This window comes from Oryx dammah, unplaced genomic scaffold (assembly GCF_014754425.2).
Source record: "Oryx dammah isolate SB20612 unplaced genomic scaffold, SCBI_Odam_1.1 HiC_scaffold_21, whole genome shotgun sequence".
NCBI classification, from domain to species: domain Eukaryota; kingdom Metazoa; phylum Chordata; class Mammalia; order Artiodactyla; family Bovidae; genus Oryx; species Oryx dammah.
The window spans coordinates 45,761,449-45,787,434 of record NW_024070205.1 but is presented as its reverse complement, the minus strand read 5'-3'; the positions used below and the strand labels follow the sequence as shown (position 1 = coordinate 45,787,434).

The 25,986-nt window shown below is 41.2% G+C and overlaps 1 protein-coding gene across 1 annotated transcript in view; it reads left to right on the top strand.

Moving 5' to 3' along the window:
- The window catches only part of PLD5 (phospholipase D family member 5), a 313,562-nt gene that overhangs the window by 214,895 nt on the left and 72,681 nt on the right, over positions 1–25,986 (top strand). Inside the window, exon 5 of the mRNA XM_040263578.1 lies at positions 4,190–4,317. Within this exon, the coding sequence (XP_040119512.1) occupies positions 4,190–4,317 (128 nt within the window). The remainder of the gene's footprint in view (positions 1–4,189; positions 4,318–25,986) is intronic.

The window sequence follows — 25,986 nt, the reverse complement described above, 5'->3', positions numbered from 1 at the left end:
AAAAACAGTAGGACGAGGATAATTTCCATAACCAATAAAAAAGATAGTTTAGAAGTACATGTAAAATAAATTCTTGTAAGTAAAATATTGAATAATATGTTCATAATAAAATGAGGAACAGTTCAGTCGGTTCAGTTCAGTCGCTTAGTCAAGTCCGATTCTTTGTGACCCCATGGACTGCAGCACATCAGGCCTCTCTGTTCACCACCAACTCCTAGAGCTTACTCAAACTCATATCCATTGAATCCGTGATGCCATCCAACCATCTCATCCTCTGTCGTCCCCTTCTCCTCCCGCCCTCAATCTTTCCCAGCATCAGGGTCTTTTCCAATGTGTCAACTGTTCGCATCAGGTGGCCAAAGTATTGGAGTTTCAGCTTCAAAGTCAGTCCTTCCAATGACTATTCAGGACTGATTTCCTTCAGGATGGACTGGTTGGATGTCCTTGCAGTCCAAGGGACTCTCAAGGGTCTTCTCCAACACCAGTTCAAAAGAGCATCAATTCTTCGGCACTCAGCTTTCTTTATAGTCCAACTCTCACATCCATACATGACTACAGGAAAAACCATAGCCTTGACTAGACAGACCTTTGTTAGAAAAGTAACATCTCTGCTTTTTAATATGCTGTCTAGGTTGGTCATAAATTTTCTTCCAAGGAGCAAATGTCTTTTAATTTCATGGCTGCAGTGACCATCTGCAGTGATTTTGGAGCCCCCAAAAATAAAGTCTTCCACTGTTTCCCCATCTATTTGTCATGAAGTGATGGGACTGGATGCCATGATCTTAGTTTTCTGAGTTGAATATAACTAAATATATATTTGTAAATATATAAATTATATAAATATAATATATAAATTAAGGTACAAATTAAGATAAAGCATGTATCTTCAGAAATAGATGGGAATTAGATTTAGATAGAAAAATGAAATAAATAATTCTTAATAAAAAAGTGATATTTCAAAACCATATGTAGACAAATAGTTTTCCAGATATATCATCAAATATTTTCAGTGGGTTTTCTTACACCAAGTCCAGTCATTTGTAGGGGGAAAATGATATACCATATGTTGTAACAGCTGTCTTGACCCTGTTCTCAAAGAGCTGTTCAGTAAGTGGGAGTTACTGTTATTATATATTGCTTGATATCTACACACACCTCCATTGGCCTTGTAGCTGTGGGCTTAGCAGAGCTATCACTGTCTTCCAAGCTCTCAGCCTTCACTTGGGGTTCCTTAGTAGAGTGATGGGGTCACACCTTTCTGATCTTTCAGATATTTAGTACCCCCTTACCATCTGAACAGCCAGGATGAAGCAGATCCTGATCATTTTAAATTGTACACTTTATTTGATATGCTTGAATTTGTTTTTATTTCTTCCAGTTTTATTGATGTATAGTACTATGTTTAAGGTGGATTTGACTTATGTACATCATGAAATGTTCATCACAGTAAGTTTACTAAATGTCTGTCATCTCATATAGATACAAAATTAAACAAATAGAAAAAAATTTGTGATGAGGACTCTAAGGATTTACTCTTTTTAAAACTTTCATCTCTAACATATAGTATTGTTACTCATATTTGTTATGTTGTACATCAATAGTGCTTCTTTATCTTATAAATGGAACTTTGAACCTTTCAGTTGCCTTCATCCAATTTTCCGTGCTTTTGTCTTTTATCCTTCCTACTATCTTTATCCGGAGAAGGCAATGGCAACCTACTCCAGTACTCTTGCCTGGAACATCCCATGGATGGAGGAACCTAGTAGGCTGCAATCCATACTACTTTTACTATATATTTGCCTTTACCAATGAAGTTTTTTTCTTTCATAATTTTCATGTTTCTGATCCCTTTTAACATTTCACTATAAAGCTGCTTTAGTGGTGCTAACTTTTGCTTGTTTGTAAAACTTTTGATTTCTCCATCAAACCTGAATGAAAGCCTTGTCAGCTATTCTTAGTTGTAGCTTTTCCTCTTTCTTCTCTTTAAATATATTGTACAGTTCCCTTCTGGCCTGCAGATTTCTGCTGAAAATTCAGCTGAGAGCCTCATGGGAGTTCTCTTGTAGGTAACTCATTGCTTTTCCCTTGCTGCTTTTAATATTATATCTTTAACTTTTGACATTTTAATTACAACTTGTCTTGGTATGGTCTTCTTAGGGTTGATCCTGGTTGGGACTCTCTGTGCTTCCTGGACCTAGGTATCTGTTACCTTCCCCAGGTTAGGGAAGTTTTCAGTCCTTATGTCTTCAAATACGTCCTCTTCCCCTTTCTCTCTCTCTCTCTTCTCCTTATGGGAGCCCTATTGTATGACTGTTAGCATGCTTGATGTTGTCCTTGATGGCTTGTAAATGGTCCTCCATCCTTTTTATTCTTATTCTTTTTCTGAAGCAAACCCAAGGTCACCTTTATGCTCTTCTTCCAGAGATGAGAAAATGGTTCCATTAGTGCTGGTCAGTCTAGTGCTATAGAAGGGCACAGCCATTTAAACTGGCCAAGATCTCTGTTATGGATTGAGTTGTGTCTGCCCAAAGATAAGATGAAGACCTACCCCACCCTGTACCTCCAATTATGAACTTATTTGGAAATAGAGGTTTTGTAGATATAATTAATTAAGATAGGGTCATGCTGTAGCAGGGTGGGCCCTTAATCCAGCATAATTGGTGTCACTATAAGGAGAGGAGAAGACAGAGACACATAGGGAGAATATGTCATGTGGCAACAGAGGTAGGGAGATTGGCATGATGCATCTGTAAGCCAAGGAATGCCAAAGATTGATGGCCACCACAAGGAGCTGGGAAGAAGCAAGGAAGGATTCTCCTCTACAGGTTTCAGAGGGAGCATGGCCCCGCTGACATCTTGAACTTCTAATCTCCAGAACTAAGGAAGAGTAAGTTTCTGTTGTTTTAAGCCACTCAGTTTGTGGTACTTTGTCATGGCAGCCCTAGGAAACTAACACTCCCCAAAGACAAATGCTGCTCTTCATCCACTTAGGAGCACTGGCAACTGCCTCTGAGGGTATCACACCCTCCATGCAGATTTGGGTCTCTCCATGATTGCCATGGTAACTCCCCACTTTGGACATTCAGATTCCGCCTTTCCCAACTGTTCATCCTCTGGGATGTTACTATTCCAGGACAGCTGAAGGCTAAGGAACATGTGCCTGTACTTATCTAGGATAATGAGTTTGCTCCACCCACAGAGAAAGTCTTCCTGGATCCTTTCTTCACCTCAGATCCTCTCCCAGCTTCCTGGTTTCTCTTTCTATCTTCCTGCCACAGGAACCCAGATGCATACTTAACATCTTGCCAAGAGTTATAGGTTAAGTTTATAGTGTAAATCAGTCTTCTTTTCTGTATCCTGAAATGTAGCCATGTGTGTGTTTTGGTGGGGGTGGGGAAGGACGCCTTCCCTGATAGCTCCTGCAATGCAGGAGGCCCCAGTTTGTTCCCTGGGATGGGAAGATCCACTGGAGAAGGGATAGGCTACCCACTCCGGTATTCTTGGGCTTCCCTTGCGGCTCAGCTGGTAAAGAATCCACCTGCAATGTGGGAGACCTGGGTTCAATCCCTGGGTCAGGAAGATCTCCTGGAGAAGGAAAAGGCTACCCACTCCAGTATTGTGACCTGGAGAATTCCATTGACTATGTATTCCATGGGGTTGCAAAAAGTCAAATACAACTGTGTGTATGTGTGTGTGTGTGTGTGTGTATGTAACTGGATCACCTTGCTGTACACCTGAAACTAATGCAATATTATAAATCAATATACAAATCAATAAAGAAAATGAAGGCCAGTTCCTTGTTGAGGAAAGCCATATTATTAAGAAAGACCAACCTTTTTACTGATTGCAAAACTGTCTGAAAAGTAACCCCAAAGTAAAAGAAGAGCATGGCACACCTATCTCACCATCTGAATGATAAATCAAGGGGCAGGGGTTTGAGTCAGATCTGATTTGAGAAGCCACGATCTTGTCATATCGTAGGGAAAAGTTATTCTCTTTTATTCCTTTGTATCCTTTTTGGGAATAAAGTAGCTCCTCAGGGGTCCTCTGTGAACTAAACTAGTGTAAATATGTGGCTTCCCTGAATGCCAGCTGTGGTGGACGCAGACCATGAGTATTGCTGTGGGTAGGTGACTGCATGTTCAGGGCCTTGCCACAGAGGCTCACTGGGATTTCCTTAAACTCCTAGGAGCTGAGGTGACCTACATGAACATGACTGCCTACAACAAGGGCCGACTGCAGTCCTCCTTCTGGATTGTGGACAAACAGCATGTTTACATCGGCAGTGCCGGTTTGGACTGGCGGTCTCTGGGACAGGTAATCTTTTCATTATATAGAGTTTTGTCAGCATCAAAACTACCACCTCCATAAAACCCTCAGTCACCTCTACTGTGATTGAGAGAATTTAAACCTACAGCATTTATTATTTTTAACTGCACAGTTTTAGTAGTTTTACCCTCAATTAAAGCAAAATAATAAACCTTTCCTTGTCAGAATCATTTCACCAAAAGAACTGCCATTGCTTCGGTGCTTTTATAACTCAGATGCCATCCCCACATTCTCTACAGCATGTGCTATGCTGTGCTCAGTCACTCCATCGTGTCCAGCTCTTTGTGACCCCATGACTGTAGCCTGCCAGGCTTCTCTGTCCATGGGATTCTCCAGGCAAGAATAGTGGAGTGGGTAGCCATTCCCTCTGGGGATTTTTCCTCCTGATGCTTGACCCTCAGACTCTCTGGACTTCCATGATGGTACAGTGGTAAAGAATCTGCTTGCCAGTGCAGGAGACACAGGAGATGTGGGTTCGATCCCAGGGTGGGGAGGAATCCCATGGACAGCTGAGCCTGGCGGGCTACAGTCCATGGGGTCGCAAAGAGTCATCACGACTTAGTGACTAAACAATAGCAATAGATTCTCTTAGAGGGCTATTTTTTTGTGGAACCTTCTCTGTGTAGCCTATATGGGTTTGATATTTTTTTATGTGATGGCTGTTTTTAAGTGGATGTCTGCCACCTCTTTTCTCCATGTATGCTGATCTTTATCCCCTTGGAAACGGTGGGATTGATGTTGTGGTGACCAGAGTCTGCACCGGGTATTGAGCAGGGCCTCCTCTCTGCTCTGTGATTGTCACTGAGGTGGGGTTGGCTCCCCAGTGGTTGGAGTAGAGACTTCCAGATCTGTATCTTAGCCATGTTTCTGACCTGCAATGTGAGGTAGGTGGGATTCAACACTCCCGCTAGCAGGGAAGCCACAGAGTATTCCTCCTCTGGAGCTGTTCACCTGTGGGTGTGCTCTGTTGTGTCACTTTTCACACCCCGTGCTGGCTCACAAGTCACACTGTCGGTGGCACTGCTCTCAGCCCTACTGTAACTATGGGTATGCTGGTAGTTGGCCCTGGTGTCTCTTAGGCGTTGTTTTCACCAGACCATCTGTGCATATCCACCAGTCAGGTCCCAGGACTGCGGTAACCATGCATCGGGACCCACTGTGGGGGCTATGGAGGCAGCTTAGATTTTGACCTGGTCCAGTAGGGTCACAGAAAGTCAGACACAACTGAGTGTCTGAGCAGAGAACAGAATCCTGGCATGTCTATGCCCACAAAGCCCATAGGCCCTAAACCTACACCTGTCTCAGCTATGGGAGCATTTATCTGTTCAAATATCCCACAGTCCCTGAGTTTACAAAGTCAGCAGTGGAGGTGTAAGTCCATGGAGAGATTTGAGTTCTTCCTCCTTAGTCACAGGTCCCCTGGATCTCAGCTGTGGTTTCAGCCCCACTTTTGCATGTGTCTTCCACCAGCATCTACTCCCAAGGCTGCCTTGGAACACACATGCCTGCCCAGGTGGGCAGAGAGAGGCAGCGATGGGTAGGGTGTGTGAGCTGCTCAGGTGAGTGCCCCTCCCAGTGCCCATGGAGGCAGGGGCCAGCACATGGGGAAGGGGGCTGCAGCGGTGGCCCCACTGCTTGAGGGCCATTCAACAGTGGCACCCCGTGGCTATGGTGGCCCAGGCTTCTTCCACAAACATTTCCAGTTGTGGAGTTTCGTGCTCTCATTCCTTCAGACCGTCTCTTTACAGCCAGCAGCTGTCCCCTCACTGAGTCTGCTCTCCAAACCCTACATTCCAGCACCCAACCCCACTTCTGCATCAGCAAACACCCGTCTCAGGCTGAGGCCAGAGGGCTCTGGCACTTACCACCTATGCAGGTCTTACGCTGCCCTGCCTGCCATAGACGGGTTGCCGCCCTCTCCTCTGAGCCCCCAAAAGCTCCTCTTCTGTCCCAGACGATCTCCCCACTGATGAGGGGGCTTCCCCAGTGGCGGGAACCTATCCTTTCCTTCAGCTCCCCTCCAGAGGTGCAAGACTTTACCCCATTTCCTTGTTTCTATTTGCCTTTCTTTTGTCCTACCTGGTTGTGTGGGCATTTTTTCTTGTTGTTTCAGTGCCCAAGGTCCTCTGCTAGTGTTCAGCAAGTGCTCTGTGAGAACTGTTCTGTTAGTATAGATATTCTTTTTTTATTAATTAATTTTTGGCTGTGCTGGGTCTTCATTGCTGCACGACCTTTACTCTAGTTGCAGAGAGCGAGGGCTACTCTCTAGTTGCAGCACAGGGGCTACTTATTGCAGTGGCTTCTCTCGTTGTGGAGCATGGGCCCTAGGGCATATGGGTTTCAGTAGTCGTGGCCCTCAGGCTCCAGAGCACAGGCTCAATAGTTGTGGCACACAGGCTTAGTTGCTCTAGAGCATGTGGGGTCTTCCTGGATCAGGGATCTAACCCATGTCTCCTGCACTGACAAGTGCGTTCTTTACCACTGAGACCCCAGAGAAACCCTGATGTATTCTTGATACATTTGTGGGAAGAGGTGAACTCCACATCCTCCTGTTTCACCATCTTGACTCCTCTCCCCTGCTAAGTAGTTTTAAACTTGAGCATCATTTGCTCTTTTTTTAAGAAAGTATATTTTTCTACCACTAAATTTTATTTTTTGTCGTTGTTACTATCTGATAGAGTTTAAAGTTCTGTTAATTCCATTTGAATGAGGTTTGAATTATTGAGGTTTAATGACATTTTTCTCCAAATTTTTGAGCAAGTAATCTTTATTTTCTCTATTTCCTTCTACTCCTTTCCTTATATAGACAGACAGACATATATTCAAGTATTGGTTTCTCTGCTTGAGGATTATTCCTTTATCTTTGCTTTTAGTTCTTTATTTTGTAGGAAAGTAAGTTGATCTTTTAAATGTTTACTCTGTGTAGTCATTTAGATATTATTTCCTTTTTAAATGTATCATTGTTATAAAATATGAAAATTTCCCCACTTTAAACATGGTAAATACAGAGAGAAGATAAGGTGCAAGTTATTTCCTATTCATATGAAGGGCAGACTTTATTTTATGAATTATCCTTATTTCCACATTTCTAAGTGGTAGCTAGTTTCCTTTCAGTTATAGAGAAGACCAGAGGATGCAGTGAGCAAGTACCTGGACCTGGTTCTCTGTATCATGACTAATCAAGCTTCTTTCTTAAAGACAAGCCAACTCCTATGCTTCACTTAATGTCATTCTCAGTAGGAACTGGAGAATCACAACCTCTCCAGTGTTGGCACTGCATGGCACTGAGCCCTCTAGTCTATCTGGAAGAGATGTCCCTCTGACCTCATCCTGGTTTGTTTTCACAGGGAGAAGGAAATGGCAACCTACTCCAGTATTCTTGCCTGGAGAATCCCCTGGACAGAGGAGCCTGGCAGGGGGTCCATGGGGTTGCAAGAGTCAGACACAACTTAGTGACTGAACCACCACCACTGCCTAAACCCAGAATGAGAGGGAGAGTAAACTAAGTGGACTTCTTAGATTTCTTTCCTTCAGCTCAAATGTACCAACAAAGTTATACTTTTAAAAACGTAAATGAATTATCATGCTATTTCTTAAGTATGCAGTAAGTGTATTTTAAGAATTTGGAAATAACTCATTTTATAATTCATAATCTCGGGCTCCCCAGGTGGCTCAGTGGTAAAGACTGCCTGCCAGTGTGAGAGACATAGGAGATGTGGGTTTAATCCCTGGGTCAGGAAGATCCCCTGGAGAAGGAAATAGCAACTCAGTCCAATATTACTGCCTGGGGAAATCGCATGGACAGAGGAAGCAGGCGGGCTACCATCCACAAGGTCACAAAGAGTCAGACACAACTTAGTGACTAAATAGCAACAACAGTCTATAGGTCAACTGCTAACCTACTTCTCTTACATCAGCGGCCACCATTTCTCTGCCTCCTCTCTACACACAGGCACGCATGTTGTCTCTTTGTCCACCCTTTCCCCTTAGTTTTTGCTATTTGAAATCATGTTGTTATACTTGTATCATCTATTTTAAATGTTTCCCTTTCATCTGTGCTTGATTATATGGGCTTTTTCCTTGGTTTACTTCATGAGACATAACACATTGCACAGCAGGGCTCATGTATTAGAATAGATTTTTTCATTTGAGAAATGTGTGTGAGACTAATATTTGCATGAAAAATTATAATACATTTTCCAAGTGTCAAACTCAACCTATTCCATTAGCTTTATATTTTGTGAAGTTTTCTAGTGAAATCAGATTATTACTATCAATTATTACCTTAAGTCTATAGTATTGATGTTTAGTTGCTACGTTCTATCCAACTCTTTATGACCTCATCCATGAACTGCAACATGCCAGGCTTCCCTGGCCTTCACTGTCTCCCAGAGTTTGCTCAAACTCATTTCCATGGAGTTGGTGATGCCATCCAAACATTTCAACCTCTGTCGTCCCCTTCTCCTCCTGCCCTCAATCTTTCCCAGCATCAGTGTCTTTTCCATTGAGTTGGCTATTCACATCAGGTGGCCAAAGGATTAGAGCTTCAGATTTAGCATCAGTCCTTCCAATCAATATTCAGGACTGATTTCCTCTAGCATTGACTGATTTGATCTTCTTGCAGTCCAAGGGACTCTCAAGACAATTCTCTAGCACCACAGTTCAAAAGCTTCAGTTCTTCAATGCTCAGTCTTCTTTATGGGCCAACTCTCACATCTGTATATGAGAACTGGAAAAATATAGCTTTGACTATATGGACCTTTATCGCAAAGTGGTGTCTCTGCTTTTTAATCTGCTTTAAATCTATAGTAGGTAAGAGAAATAATAAAACTAATGATAAGAGTTTCAGTGTATTGCAGGTTTTCTCTATGCTAGGCATTCTTCTAAGCGCTAAAGAATATGAACTCATTCAATTTTCACAATAACCCTTTCTTTTAAATACTACTATTATCACTTTATTTTACAAAGGAGGAAATTGAGACACACATTGGTCACCTTCCAAAAAGCTGCAAAGCAAGAATTCAAACCAAGGCAATCTAATTGCAAACCCTTCTCTCTTACTTCATGCTAATAATTTTTAAAAATAAATTAATTGTGAAAAATCATTTTCTTTCAGGATTTTTCTGTCATGCTATGCAATAAATTTCCTCTAACTCTTTTTTTCTTTAAGAATAGCTAACAATGCTATTCATCTAGATACTTTCACTCATTCACATCTTTCTTTAAAAAAAAATTATTGGAATATAGTTGATTTACAATGTTGAGTTAGTTTCAGGTGTGCAGCAAAGTAATCAGTTATACATATTCATCAATACACTGTTTTTAGATTCTTTTCCCACATAGGCCATTTCCAAATATTGAATAGAGTTCTCTGTGCTATACAGGTCCTTATTAGTTATTTGTTTTATATATAGTAGTGTGTATATGTCAATCCTGATCTTTAATTTTTCACTTACCCTCTGGTAACCATGGTACTTTCCTGGTGGCTCAGACAGTAAAGAATCTAACTGCAATGCAGGAGACCTGGGTTCAATCTCTGGGTTGTGAAGATCCCCTGGAGCAGGGAATGGCTACCCACCCCAGTGTTTTTGTCTTAAAAATTCCATTGACAGAGAAGCCTGGTGGGCTATAGTCCTTCTGTAGAGTCAGACACAACTGAGCAACTAACATACTTCCCTGGTAACCATAAGTTTGTTTTCTACATCTGTAACTCTTTTGTAGATAAGTTCATTTGTACCCTTTTTAGGATTCCACATATAAGCAACATCGTATGATATTTGTCTTTCCATTCACATCTTTCTGATTGCAAACCCATGACATGATGGCCACAGAATGATGCCTACAGTATTTAAGTTCTGCAAACTCAAGTATCTGAGTTGAATTTCAAAGACTAGAAGTCAGTGTGTGTGTGCCTCTATACTCTCCCACAGTGGTTCTAGGTGCTCCCCTAGAATCTGTGACCACAGGGAGTCCTGTGGGAGGGAAAAGGGAGCTCCTAAAATCACGAAGAAGGAAACAAAAAACACAGCACCAACAAAGCAAACAAAAGACTAACCAGTGTGTGAAGTAGAAGGAAAAGGGCACAAGTCTTCAAACCACAGGGTTCTGGAGGCGTGATGCTGAACTAGAAGAAGCTGAAAAGGAAAAAGTGAAAATCATATTTTTAGTAAAAGTTGCTTTTATAATTCTTCAAATATACCCTCTGAAATGAACTACAGCTGGAATTGGAGGCAAGATTCAGTGGGTTCCTTGCTCACATGAATCTGGCAAATCTGTATAGGGGAAATATTTAAATAAAATTTTAAAATATAATTATAACAAATAGGAATAGGCCTATTTGACTCTGTAAATGTGTGTTTTAATCTTATTGTTTTTGTTTAGTCTCTAAGTGATGTCTGACTCTTTTGCAACCCCAAGGACTCTAGCCTGCCAGGCTCCTCTGTCCATCTTAGTCCATCTTTATTCTGAAAAGACCTGAAAGGTATATCTTAAAACAAGCCAGCTGTTGGAGCAGGGAACATAGGAGCTTTAAGATGAGGTCTTCCAGTGACTGTGTTGGTAATCAAAACAACCCAGGGCAGGATGTGGATTCAATCCTACAAGCTTTGGGAGAAACACTGAAGATCTGTGAAGGGCCAGGACCTGACAACTCTGGAACAAACCTAGAGAAAGGGCTCAAGCTGAGGAATGAGGAAAGCATGAATAGAGACTCTGTGGCCAAGATTAAAGGGGAAAGTGACAGGACTGAATTATGATGGTGTGAAAGTAAATTTTATATATCAACTTGGCTAAGCTGACATGCCTATTTGTTTATTCAAATACCAGTCTAGATGTTACTGTGAAGGTATTTTTTAGATGTGATTAACCTTTAGACATCACTTTGCCAACAAAGATCCATCTAGTCAAAGCTATGGTTTTTCCAGTAGTCATGTACGGATGAGAGATTTGAATCATAAAGAAGGCTAAGCACTGAAGAACTGATTCTTTCAAATTGTCATATTGGAGAAGACTCTTGAGAGTCCCTTGGACTGCAAGGAGATCAAACCAGTCAATCCTAAAGGAAATAAAACCTGATTGGAAGGACCGTTGCTGAAGCTAAAGTTCTAATATTTTGGCCACCTGATGCAAAGAGCTGACTCATTGGAAAAGACCCCGATGCAGGGAAAGACTGAGGGCAGGAAGAGAAGAGGATGGCAGAAGATGTGATGGTTAGGTAACATCACTGACTCAAGAGACATGAATTTTCGCAAACTCTAGGAGATAATGGAGGACAGAGGAGCCTGGCATGCTGCAGTCCATGAGATGACAAAGAGTCAGACACAACTCTCTGGAGAAGGCAATGGCACCCCACTCCAGCACTCTTGCCTGGAAAATCCCATGGACAGAGGGGCCTGGTAGGCTGCAGTCCATGGGGTCGCACAGAGTCGGACACGACTGTGACTTTACTTTCACTTTTCACTTTCATGCATTGGAGAAGGAAATGGCAACCCACTCCAGTGTTCTTGCCTGGAGAATCCCAGGGACAGGGGAGCCTGGTGGGCTGCCGTCTATGAGGTCGCACAGAGTCGGACACGACTGAAGTGACTTAGCAGCAGCAGCAGACACAACTTAGCAATAACATTTAAATAGGTAGACCTGAGTAAAACAGATTATCCTCCCTTATGTGGAAGGGCCTCATCCAGTCAACTGAAGACCATAAGAGCAAAGACTGAGGTTTTCAGAAGAAGGAATTTGATCTCAAAACTGCAGCATAGAAACCCTACCTGAATTACTAGCCTGCTATACAGATTTCACACTGACTATGAGAACTAGAAAGTACTGCAACAGAAAAGACATGGTAAAGCTGTGTCACAGGGACTGATTGGTTATAAGGAATGAGCCAGAGAGAATAATGGATATTGTTCCAGCATCTGGATGGACCTGGGCCAACAAAGAGAAGGACCATACCGTCAGCAGAAATGGGGAATATCAGGGGGTAGGGGCCGTTCTGATGTCCAATGGGCAGTTGGAGAAACAGTAAAGAAATTGGCTAGTATTGATGCTTTTGCTTTTTTTTTTTTTTCACATCCTTCTTTCTTTATTTTTTTTTAATTTATTTATTTTTTATTTTACTTTACAATTCTGTATTGGTTTTGCCATACATTGACATGAATCCACCACGGGTGTACATGTGTTCCCAAACCTGAACCCTCCTCCCACCCCCCTCCCCACAACATCTCTCTGGGTCATCCCCGCGTACCAGCCCCAAGCGTGCCATATCCTGCATCGGACATAGACTGGCAATTCGATTCTTACATGATATTATACATGTTTCAATACCATTCTCCCAAGTCAACTCACCCTCTCCCTCTCCCACTGAGTCCAAAAGTCCGTTATACACATCTGTGTCTTTTTTGCTGTCCTACGTACAGGGTCATCATTGCCATCTTTATAAATTCCATATATATGTGTTAGTATACTGTATTGGTGTTTTTCTTTCTGGCTTACTTCACTCTGTATAATTGGCTCCAGTTTCATCCATCTCATCAGAACTGATTCAAATGTATTCTTTTTAACGGCTGAGTAATACTCCATTGTGTATATGTACCACAGCTTTCTTATCCATTCATCTGCTGATGGACATCTAGGTTGTTTCCATGTCCTGGCTATTATAAACAATGCTGTGATGAACGTTGGGGTACATGTGTCTCTTTCAATTCTGGTTTCCTCAGTGTGTATGCCCAGCAGTGGGATTGCTGGGTCATAAGGTAGTTCTATTTGCAATTTTTTAAGGAATCTCCACACTGTTCTCCATAGTGGCTGTACTAGTTTGCATTCCCACCAACAGTGTAGGAGGGTTCCCTTCTCTCCACACCCTCTCCAGCATTTATTGCTTGCAGATTTTTGGATCGCAGACATTCTGACTGGTGTGAAGTGGTACCTCATTGTGGTTTTGATTTGCATTTCTCTAATAATGAGTGATGTTGAGCATCTTTTCATGTGTTTGTTAGCCATCCGTATGTCTTCTTTGGAGAAATGTCTATTTAGTTCTTTGGCCCATTTTTTGATTGGGTCGTTTATTTTTCTGGAATTGAGCTGCAGGAGTTGCTTGTATATTTTTAAGATTAGTTGTTTGTCAGTTGCTTCATTTGCTATTATTTTCTCCCATTCGGAAGGCTGTCTTTTCACTTTGCTTATATTTTCCTTTGTTGTGCAGAAGCTTTTAAGTTTAATTAGGTCCCATTTGTTTATTTTTGCTTTTATTTCCAGAATTCTGGGAGGTGGATCATAGAGGATCCTGCTGTGGTTTATGTCGGAGAGTGTTTTGCCTATGTTGTCCTCCAGGAGTTTTATAGTTTCTGGTTTTACATTTAGATCTTTAATCCATTTTGAGTTTATCTTTGTGTGCGGTGTTAGAAAGTGATCTAGTTTCATTCTTTTACAAGTGGTTGACCAGTTTTCCCAGCACCACTTGTTAAAGAGATTGTCTTTACTCCATTGTATATTCTTGCCTCCTTTGTCAAAGATAAGGTGTCCATAGGTGTGTGGATTTATCTCTGGGCTTTCTATTTTGTTCCATTGATCTATATTTCTGTCTTTGTGCCAATACCATACTGTCTTGATGACTGTGGCTTTGTAGTAGAGCCTGAAGTCAGGCAGGTTGATTCCTCCAGTTCCATTCTTCTTTCTCAAGATTGCTTTGGCTATTCGTGGTTTTTTGTATTTCCATACAAATCTTGAAATTATTTGTTCTAGTTCTGTGAAAAATATTGCTGGAAGCTTGATAGGGATTGCATTGAATTTGTAAATTGCTTTGGGTAGTATACTCATTTTCACTATATTGATTCTTCCGATCCATGAGCATGGTATATTTCTCCATCTATTAGTGTCCTCTTTGATTTCTTTCATCAGTGTTTTATAGTTTTCTGTATATAGGTCTTTAGTTTCTTTAGGTAGATATATTCCTAAGTATTTTATTCTTTTTGTTGCAATGGTGAATGGAATTGTTTCCTTAATTTCTTTTTCTACTTTCTCATTATTAGTGTATAGGAATGCAAGGGATTTCTGTGTGTTGATTTTATATCCTGCAACTTTACTATATTCATTAATTAGCTCTAGTAATTTTCTGGTAGAGTCTTTAGGGTTTTCTATGTAGAGGATCATGTCATCTGCAAACAGTGAGAGTTTTACTTCTTCTTTTCCAATTTGGATTCCTTTTATTTCTTTTTCTGCTCTGATTGCTGTGGCTAAAACTTCCAGAACTATGTTGAATAGTAGTGGTGAAAGTGGGCACCCTTGTCTTGTTCCTGACTTTAGGGGAAATGCTTTCAATTTTTCACCATTGAGGATAATGTTTGCTATGGGTTTGTCATATATAGCTTTTATTATGTTGAGGTATGTTCCTTCTGTTCCTGCTTTCTGGAGAGTTTTTATCATAAATGGATGTTGAATTTTGTCAAAGGCCTTCTCTGCATCTATTGAGATAATCATATGGCTTTTATTTTTCAATTTGTTAATGTGGTGAATTACATTGATTGATTTGCGGATATTGAAGAATCCTTGCATCCCTGGGATAAAGCCCACTTGGTCATGGTGTACAATCTTTTTAATGTGTTGTTGGATTCTGATTGCTAGAATTTTGTTGAGGATTTTTGCATCTATGTTCATCAGTGATATTGGCCTGTAGTTTTCTTTTTTTGTAGTATCTTTGTCAGGTTTTGGTACTAGGGTGATGGTGGCCTCATAGAATGAGTTTGGAAGTTTCCCTTCTTCTGCAATTTTCTGGATAGGTGTTAACTCTTCTCAAAATTTTTGGTAGAATTCATCTGTGAAGCCGTCTGGACCTGGGCTTTTGTTTGCTGGAAGATTTCTGATTGCAGTTTCAATTTCCGTGCTTGTGATGGGTCTGTTAAGATTATCTATTTCTTCCTGGTTCAGTTTTGGAAAATTGTACTTTTCTAAGAATTTGTCCATTTCTTCCACGTTGTCCATTTTATTGGCATATAATTGCTGATAGTAGTCTCTTATGATCCTTTGTATTTCTGTGTTGTCTGTTGTGATCTCTCCATTTTCATTTCTAATTTTATTGATTTGATTTTTCTCTCTTTGCTTCTTGATGAGTCTGGCTAATGGTCTGTCAATTTATTTATCCTTTCAAAGAACCAGCTTTTGGCTTTGTTGATTTTTGCTATGGTCTCTTTTGTTTCTTTTGCATTTATTTCTGCCCTAATTTTTAAGATTTCTTTCCTTCTGCTAACTCTGGGGTTCTCCAATTCTTCCTTTTCTAGTTGCTTTAGGTGTAGAGTTAGGTTATCTATTTGACTTTTTTCTTGTTTCTTGAGGTATGCCTGTATTGCTATGAACTTTCCTCTTAGCACTGCTTTTATAGTGTCCCACAGGTTTGGGGTTGTTGTGTTTTCATTTTCATTAGTTTCTATGCTTATTTTAATTTCTTTTTTGATTTCTTCTGTGATTTGTTGGTTATTCAGCAGTGTGTTGTTCAGCCTCCATATGTTGGAATTTTTAATAGGTTTCCTCCTGTAATTGAGATCTAATCTTAGTGCATTATGGTCAGAAAAGATGCTTGGAATGATTTCGATTTTTTTGAATTTATCAAGGTTATATTTATGGCCCAGGATGTGATCTATCCTAGAGAAGGTTCCATGAGCACTTGAGAAAAAGGTGAAATTCATTGTTTTGGGGTGAAATGTCCTATAGATATCAATTAGGTCTAACTGGTCTCATGTATCATTTAAAGTTTGTGTTTCTTTGTTAATTTTCTGTTTAGTTGATCTGTCCATAGGTGTGAGTGGGGTATTAAAGTCTCCCACTATTATTGTGTTGTTGTTAATTTCCCCTTTCATACTTGTTAGCATTTGTCCTACATATTGCGGTGCTCCTATATTGGGTGCATATATATTTATAATTGTTATATCTTCTTCTTGGTCTGATCCTTTGATCATTAAGTAGTGTCCTTCTTTGTCTCTTTTCACAGCCTTTGTTTTAAAGTCTATTTTATCGGATATGAGTGTTGCCACTCCTGCTTTCTTTCGGTCTCTATTTGCATGGAATATCTTTTTCCAACCCTTCACTTTCAGTCTGTATGTGTCCCTTGTTTTGAGGTGGGTCTCTTGTAAGCAGCATATAGAGGGTTCTTGTTTTTGTATCCATTTGGCCAGTTTTTGCCTTTTGGTTGGGGCATTAAATCCATTTACATTTAAGGTAATTATTGATAAGTATGATCCCATTGCCATTTACTTTATTATTTTGGGTTCGGGTTTATACTCCCTTTTTGAGTTTCCTTTCTAGAGAATATCCTTTAGAATTTGTTGGAGAGTTGGTTTGGTGGTGCTGAATTCTCTCAGCTTTTGCTTGTCTGTAAAGCTTTTGATTTCTCCTTCGTATTTGAATGAGATCCTTGCTGGGTATAGTAATCTGGGCTGTAGGTTATTTTCTTTCATCACTTTAAGTATGTCTTGCCATTCCCTCCTGGCCTGAAGAGTTTCTATTGAGAGATCAGCTGTTATCCTTATGGGAATCCCCTTGTGTATTATTTGTTGTTTTTCCCTTACTGCTTTTAATAGTTGTTCTTTGTATTTGATCTTTGTTAATTTGATTAATATATGTCTTGGGGTGTTTCGCCTTGGGTTTATCCTATTTGGAACTCTCTGGGTTTCTTGGACTTGGGTGATTATTTCCTTCCCCATTTTAGGGAAGTTTTCAACTATTATCTCCTCAAGGATTTTCTCATGGTCTTTCTTTTTGTCTTCTTCTTCTGGGACTCCTATAATTCGAATGTTGGAGCGTTTCATATTGTCCTGGAGGTCTCTGAGATTGTCCTCATTTCTTTTAATTCGTTTTTCTTTTTTTTCTCTCTGATTCATTTATTTCTACCATTCTATCTTCTATTTCACTAATCCTATCTTCTGCCTCCGTTATTCTACTATTCGTTGCCTCCAGAGTGTTTCTGATCTCATTTATTGCGTTATTCATTGTATATTGACTCTTTTTTATTTCTTCTAGGTCCTTGTTAAACCTTTCTTGCATCTTCTCAATCCTTGTCTCTAGGGTATTTATCTGTGATTCCATTTTGATTTCAAGATTTTGGATCATTTTCACTATCAATATTCGGAATTCTTTCTCTGGTAGATTCCCTATCTCTTCCTCCTTTGTTTGGTTTGGTGGGCATTTCTCCTGTTCCTTTACCTGCTGAGTATTCCTCTGTCTCTTCATCTTGGTTATATTGCTGCGTTTGGGATGGCCTTTTTATATTCTGGTAATTTGTGTAGTTCTCTTTATTGTGGAGCTTCCTCACTGTGGGTGGGGTTGTATCAGTGGCTTGTCAAGGTTTCCTGGTTAGGGAGGCTTGTGTTGGAGGTCCGGTGGGTGGAGCTGGGTTTCTTCTCTCTGGAGTGCAGTGGAGTGACCAGTAATGGGTTATGAGACGTCTAACGTTTTGGAGTAACTTTGAGCTGCCTGTATATTGAAGCTCAGGGGTGTGTTCCTGTGTTGCTGGAGAATTTGTGTGATATGTCTTGTTCTGGAACTTGTTGGCCCTTGGGTGGAGCTTTGTTTCAGTGTAGGTATGGAGGTGTTTGATGAGCTCCTCTTGCTTAATGTGCCCTGAATTCAGGAGTTCTCTGATGTTCTCAAGCTTTGGACTTAAGCCTCCTGCTTCTGGTTTTCGGTTTTATTTTTACAGTGGTCTCTAGACTTCTCCATCTATACAGTACCGATGATAAAACATCTAGGTTAAAGATGAAAGGTTTCTCCACATTGAGGGACACCCAGAGAGGTTCACTGGGTTACATGGAGAAGAGAAGAGGGAGGGAGTAGTTAGAGGTGACTGGAATGAGATGCAGTGAGATCAAAAGAGGAGAGAGCAAGCTAGTCAATAGTCACTTCCTTACGTGCGCTCCATAGTCTGGACCGCTCAGAGGTATTCACGGAGTTATACAGGGAAGAGGAAAGGGAGGAAGTAGACAGAGGTGGCCAGGAGGGTAAGAGAGAGTAATGAAAAGGAGAGAGACAAGTCCAGCCAGTAATCAGTTCCTTAGGTGTTCTCCACCATCTAGAACACACAGAGAATCACAGAGTTAGATATAGAAGAGATGGCGGGGGATAGGGGGGGAGCGGAGAGACAGAGGCCACCTGGTGGAGAAAAAGGAGAGTCCAAAAGGAGGAGAGAGTGGTCAAGCCAGTAATCTCGCTGTCAGGTAAAATTGGGTTTTGAAATGTACAAAATTGACAACAAAAACCGAAAAGCAAAGATTAAAAAACCTAGAGTAGAGGTTGGATTTTCAAAAATACAATATTAAAGAGAAGAAGCAGAAGGAAGAAAGAAAAAAAGAAAAAAGAAAAAATATTAAGAAAAAAAAGAAAAAAAAACACAAGATTAAAAAAGAAATACCGACAACAACCACACAAAGACTATATATGGTGTTTGCCTTATAAAAGTAGAGTCTTTTTTTTTTTGAAAAGTAATAGTAAGTTATAGAAATTAAAAATTAGAGGAGAAATAGAAGACTTAACAATTTAAAAAAAGTTAGAAAAAGAAAAAAGAAAAAAAAAATAAGGAATGATTGTAAAAATAGTGAAGATGTATCTGGCCCTTCTCTGATGTTATGGGCCGTGTGGGGTCACTTCCAAGGCGGTTCCCTCTGTTTGACTTCTGTTTGCTGGTCTCTTCAGTGTCTGAGTTCCGTCCTGACCCAGGGGGGCGGTGGTGGACAATTTTTTTTTTTTTTTTTTTTTTAGGCTCACTAGTTCAGTCGCGCTGTGGGGAGGGGGGGATGCTGCAAACAAATAGCACTGTCATGGGCACACAGCGTCTCAGCCCCGCTGGACCTGTCCCCCGCCACGGCGAACAAACTGCTCCAGCTCCACGGTGCTCAGCCGGGAAACGTCCGAGGCCAGCTCCAGGCTGCGCGCACCTCCCCGGTCCAAGCCGCTCAGGTTTGGCACCCAGGTAGCCCTCAGAGGCACAGACTCAGTTGGGACTGCGCCCTGCGCCCCTCCCAGTTCCGAGCAGCTCAGGAGCTTGGCGAGCGTGGTCGCCGCAACTTGTCCCCTTCTCTGTCTCTACTGCTCAGTTTTCTGGGTGTACTGCTGGCACTCCTTGTGAGGCAGATGGTGACTGTCCTGCTCCCCCTGAAGTCTCAGCAAAGAAGCCTGCCTGCAGTTTGTTAGGTAAAGTCTCTCCGGGGCTGCGATTGCCCCTTTCCAGTCCTTACAGCTCTGGCTGCCTGTCCCCGGTGGGGGATGGTCTGCAGCCAGCTATTTCCGTTCCATCCTTTGTTCTGTGCGCGGTCCTGGCGGCGTTTTATGTTCCAGCTTTTCGCGTGGTAGCTATTCCCCAGTCTGGTTTGCTAGCCCAAGTTTGATCGCTCTGGTTACGTGTGGGGCGTTTCTGCCCGCTTCTTACCCAGCACGGCAGCCTGCACCTCCCGCGCCTCCCGTGCTTCCCTGCCCTGCCCCCACTTGCTAGTGGCGGATGCAGGCATCTGCGCTGCTTTTCCGCTGGGGGAGTTACTGTTGGGCTTGTAATCTGTTGGTTTTAATTATTTATTTGTTTTTCCTTCCTGTTATGTTGCCCTCTGTGTTTTCAAGGCTTGCCACAGACTCGGCAGGGAGAGTGTTTCCTTGTGTTTGGAAACCTCTCTTCTTAGAATTCCCTTCCTGGGACGGGCTTCCCTTCCCGGGATGGAGCTCCCTCCCCACCTCCTTTGTCTCTTTTCTCGTCTTTTATATTTTTTCCTACCTGTTTTTGAAGACAATGATCTGCTTTTCTGATTGCCTGATGTCCTCTGCCTGCATTCAGAGGTTGTTTTGTGGAGTTTGCTCCACGTTGAAATGATCTTTTGAGGAATTTGTGAGGGAGAAAGTGGTCTTCCCTTCCTATTCCTCCGCCATCTTAGGACCGCCCCCCGATGCTTTTGCTTTTTATGGTGTGATCACTCACGTAGAGCCGGACATCCTGGAATGTGAAGTCAAGTGGGCCTTAGAAAACATCACTACGAACAACACTAGTGGAGGTGATGGAATTCCAGTTGAGCTCTTTCAAATCCTGAAAGATGATGCTGTGAAAGTGCTGCACTCAATATGCCAGCAAATTTGGAAAACTCAGCAGTGGCCACAGGACTGCAAAAGGTCAGTTTTCATTCCAATCCCAAAGAAAGCCAGTGCCACAGAATGCTCAAACTACCGCACAATTGCACTCATCTCACACTCTAGTAAAGTAATGCTCAAAATTCTCCAAGCCAGGCTTCAGCAATACGTGAACCATGAACTTCCAGATGTTCAAGCTGGTTTTAGAAAAGGCAGAGGAACCAGAGATCAAATTGCCAACATCCGCTGGATCGTGGAAAAAGCAAGAGAGTTCCAGAAAAAATCTATTTCTGCTTTATTGACTATGCCAAAGCCTTTGACTGTGTGGATCACAATAAACTGTGGAAAATTCTGAAAGAGATGGGAATGCCAGACCACCTGACCTGCCTCTTGAGAAGCCTATATGCAGGTCAGGAAGCAACAGTTAGAACTGGACACAGAACAAGAGACTGGTTCCAAATAGGAAAAGGAGTACGTCAAGGCTGTATATTGTTGTCACCCTGTTTATTTAACTTCTATGCAGAGTACATCATGAGAAACGCTGGTCTGGAAGAAGCACAAGCTGGAATCAAGATTGCTGGGAGAAATATCAATAAGCTCAGATATGCAGATGACACCACCCTTATGGCAGGAAGCGAAGAGGAACTAAAAAGCCTCTTGATGAAAGTGAAAGAGGAGAGTGAAAAAGTTGGCTTAAAGCTCCACATTCAGAAAACAAAGATCATGGCATCCAGTCCCATCACTTCATGAGAAATAGATGGGGAAACAGTGGAAACAGTGGCTGACTTTATTTTTCTGGGCTCCAAAATCACTGCAGATGGTGATTGCACCCATGAAATTAAAAGATGCTTACTCCTGGGAAGGAAAGTTATGACCAACCTAGATAGCATATTTAAAAGCAGAGACATTACTTTGCTAACAAAGGTCCGTCTAGTCAAGGCTATGTTTTTTCCAGTAGTCATGTATGGATGTGAGAGTTAGACTGTGAAGAAAGCTGAGTGCCGAAGAATTGATGCTTTTGAACTGTGGTGTTGGAGAAGACTCTTGAGAGTCCCTTGGACTGCAAGGAGATCCAACCATGCCATTCTAAAGATCAGCCCTGGGTGTTCTTTGGAAGGAATGATCTAAAGCTGAAACTCTAGTACTTTGGCCACCTCATACGAAGAGTTGACTCATTGGAAAAGACTGTGATGCTGGGAGGGATTGAGGGCATGAGGAAAAGGGGACGAGAGAGGATGAGATGGCTGGATGGCATCACCGACTGGATGGACGTGGGTTTGGGTGAACTCCAGGAGTTGGTGATGGACAGGGAGGCCTGGCGTGCTGCGGTTCATGGAGTCGCAAAGGGTCAGACACGACTGAGCGACTGAACTGAACTGAACTGATGCTTTTTATCTAACAACTTGTACATCTGAATAGTAATAGTTTCTTGATTGACCCTTAAGCTACTGATTTCATCACAGCTCCTATTTCTGACAATAACCATTTTGTAGGATGGTGACAAGAATTGTACTCCTTCTGCCTCGCCAAGCTAGTCACTTCTTCCTAGTCTCTGTGGGTTGAAATCATAGCCTGATGTTACCGATGAGGAAGGGTGCTGAGACTTCAAGTGTAGTTGATTCCCTCTTCTTGTCCCTTTTTCTTTCAATTAAAAGAACAAAGCACTGAGGTAGAGTTTTGATGACTGAGTAGATGTGCCAGTGGGCAAGAGGAGGGCACTGCTTTATAGCACATCCTGCCACCCTGTTCAGTGCTACCATTGAGCTGATGTTTTCACAATTTATGATTTTCTAAGAACCTGTTTTAGCTTCTATGGAAGTGAGCATTGGTAATGCAAGGAAATAGATATTGGAGCCAAAATGAAAACTAACCAAAGGAAAAAGCAATTCAATAGCAAAAAGAAAAAATTATTATTCCTTAGGCAACATGTAATGAAGGAAAACAAAGGATTCATTCTTCCAGTATTGATTCAGAAGATTACCTGGGCTGCTCAAAAAGGTCATTTTTTGTTTGCATATGAATTCTAAAGTAAATGAGGAGCTAAATGTCCCTATTTCATATAAAAGAAATGTATTAGTAGACAGGTTTTCAGTAACAAAGCCATGCTTATCTTCTACAATTTTCAAAGCAACTATTTAGCAGAAATTTTGTTCAAAAGAGGCGTAAGTAGGAAATCCTCTTTCCTAGTCTGTCCTGAGATACATTCTCACAAAACCAGTTTACTATTATAAAATACTCTCAATTTGTGCAATTAAGTAAAGAAATAGGAACATCACTTGCTCTCTCCTGTTCACCTTTCCCAAGATGAAATTCAGTTAGTAGGTCATTCTCAAGTGAAATTTATTTCTAAATATTTTCCTTCATATGTCCCAGCAACACTTGCCTCCTCAATCTGTCCTAAGGGATGTGATAATCCTAGGTATCCATAATGGCTACTTAGATAAGATGTCTCAAGATCTCTATCCTAGCCACTTTTTCTTTTTTTTAAATATTGGTTAAAGTTCCTCTTAAAATATGATGCCCAAAATTCAATATGGAACTTCAAAAGTAGCCCTCCCCTGCAGACTTTGGCTTCCAGTCACGTGGGTGCTATACTTACGAAAACAGAAGCTAAACCCGAATTTAATGTTTTGCTGGCCTCATTATTTGTTGTTTGTTGTTACTAACAGCATTGCTTGGCAATATGGCATAATAGTTGGAGTCAGATAAAACTAAAATAGAATTTTTTTCTATCTCTGTTAATTACATAACCATATGCAAGTTTTTTTCATTTCCCTGAGCTTAAATTTCTCTCAGCAATTGATTAATGATACCAACCTCCTACAGTTGTTAGAGATCAGATTGGATCTCACACCCTAGCACTAGACTGCAGCCCAGCTACTGCTCAGTAAATTGTAGCCAGTAGAGCTGATGACAAGGAAACTTTTTTCTTTCTTTGATAAGTTATCTAGATCAGTCGATCAAGGGAATGTTATAGGTGCTGGCATTTATTTGCTATTTTTGGCAATTGTAAATCTCTCTGACTCATGGCCTGGTTAAAGGTATAGCATGGTGGACAGCAGCCCAGAAGGGACATGAGCTGGGGGCTGTGTCCCTCTGAAGGGAGATCTCACATGTCTTAACCATAGAGCTTTATTCTGCATCCTGTGCTGTTCAAGGTTATCATCAATAGTCATACCTAGAAGGCAACTGACCAAATTTAAAAATAGCCCAAATCTGGGAGATATAGTTAAGGTCTCAGTTTTCAGAAACAAAGACTTCAAGAGATTTCAGCGAGTTCGTTGGAACAATACTCACAAGAGGAAAGTGAACAGGGGCACGGAAATAAATGAAGACCACCCAAGTGAGAATAAGACAATCAACCACTACCACTTGCATTTGGCAGAGGCTCAAAGACAGACAGAGGAGTGGAAAACTTTGTAGTGGAAAAATGGGACGAAGCTGATTGAAGGCTGTTAGCATAGGGAAATTGTAGGAGAATTAACTAAAGAGTAGGGTATCCTATGTAATGGGCTTCCCTGGTAGCTCAGCTGGTAAAGAATCCTCCTGCAATGCAGGAGACCCCAGTTCAATTCCTGGGTCGGGAAGATCTCCTGGAGAAGGGATAGGCTACCCACTCCTATGTTCTTGGGCTTCCCTGGTGGCTCAGACGGTAAAGAAACTGCCTGCAATGTGGGAGACCTGGGATCAATCCCTGGGTTGGGAAGATCCCCTGGAGGAGGGCATGGCAACCCCTTCCAGTATTCTTGCCTGGAGAATCCCCATGGACAGAGGAGCCCGGCAAGCTATGGGGTCATACAGAGTAGCACACACCTGAGTGACTAAGCACAGCATCCTATGTAATTGATTAGGGGTACATATTTACCTTTATGTTGTTAGTTCTAAATTGGAAACCAGGCAAAATGAGGGTAGCTGGTAGTTATTAATCAAATGCTGCCTATTTTATGGGGGCAGTTGCTGCAGGGGGTTATTATTTGGCTCTCTGGGCTGGTTGCTGAAGGTGGTGGATTAGAGTTGTATTTTTATATATGGTCTGGCCATTGTCCATTTGTATATTCAGCCTCTCAGGGATGAACGAAGCCTTCTTAATCCCATGACTCCTACCATCCACTTCCCCACAGGCTGGTTTGAGAATCTCAAACAGGTATCTGGCTGCCTATATTAAGAACTGGGATGGGGAGTCACCTGCCTGTGGGTTATTACCTGAAATCCCAGCATCTGGAAGTTAGATGCTTAAAAAAAATTTATCAAATGAATGTATGAATTAACAAACTAGAGTGTGCCTACTAACCATGTAAGATAGCCATAGCACATGAGAGAACTGGAATCAAAACTTGAAAATTATTGGAGAAATGATTGACAGCAAAAGCCTGGCTACACATACTCAGTTTGTGTGTTGGGCTTAGTGACAGACCAGTGACTTCCACCAAAAGCTGGTCCACACCAATTTAGTAACATTTCTGACATCACCTTCATGATTGTTAAGAATATGCTATCATTATGAAAATTTATTTTTATATGCAGAAAAGTACCAGTTTTAACCATGAAGTTTTATTTTGCATTGTTTTTAATATTGAAGTAAACTACTTGCCAAAGCTTGCTGAATATATGCATACGGATTTTGTTTCCTTCAATAAAAGTTTATTAAATATGTTTCACTGGATTTCTTTGAGAGCTCGGTCAGACCTAGGAAATTCATTTAACAAATATATTAACCAAGATTCACTTAGGTGAATTTTATTGCCCCATTTTTTCCTACTTCATGGCTTTCATATTTTAATTAGAAAAAAAATTGAAATGCATTATCCTGATACAGTGACTTGCTAAAATACTACTTTTGTACCCATAAATCATTCTGCATACTTCAAGTTTACAGCTCAAGCATTTATTATTATAATTAGCTGTCACTTCAGTCCTTTATTGTTGAATTCAACAAAATTTAACTGTCATATTTTTTAAAAAACCGTTTCTGAAGCTTAATTGTCTCAGCAAACTGTGTATAGAAAATTAACTCTATTGCCTTGTACCATTGTGACATGACCTTCTTAACCTCCACTCACAAACTACTAAATTACTTCTGTGTTGTATTAGTCAAGGTTGAATGTACTGTATTTGGACCTTAAGAACTGCCTAAAAATACTCATCTACTTCTAACTTGGCCTGTGGTGCTGGAATGTTTATTGTAGAAGTAGCAGTCTGAATTTCATTCTCAGAAGCCTGCAGGAGAAATCATGCTATACTAAGATAAACCAAACAATATATAGAAATGCTAATAGATTCATAGTTTTGAGCAGCCCTGTGAGGTATTAATATATGAAACAAGCTCTAGATATTAATATATGAGATAAGCTCTAAATTTACAAATCAGGAAATTGAAGAGTGTCCTGGAATTATTTCTTTGGGTAACATCAGAGTTAGGAATGAAACACAAATTCCCGGTGTTCATGCAACGCTCTTTTCCCTATGCCTGAAAAGTGGTCCAGATGTCCCACATTTATAGTGATATCCTGCAGATCGAGAAACCAGAGCAACTTCTCTAACTGGAATACAACCAAGAACCAAAAAAAGATG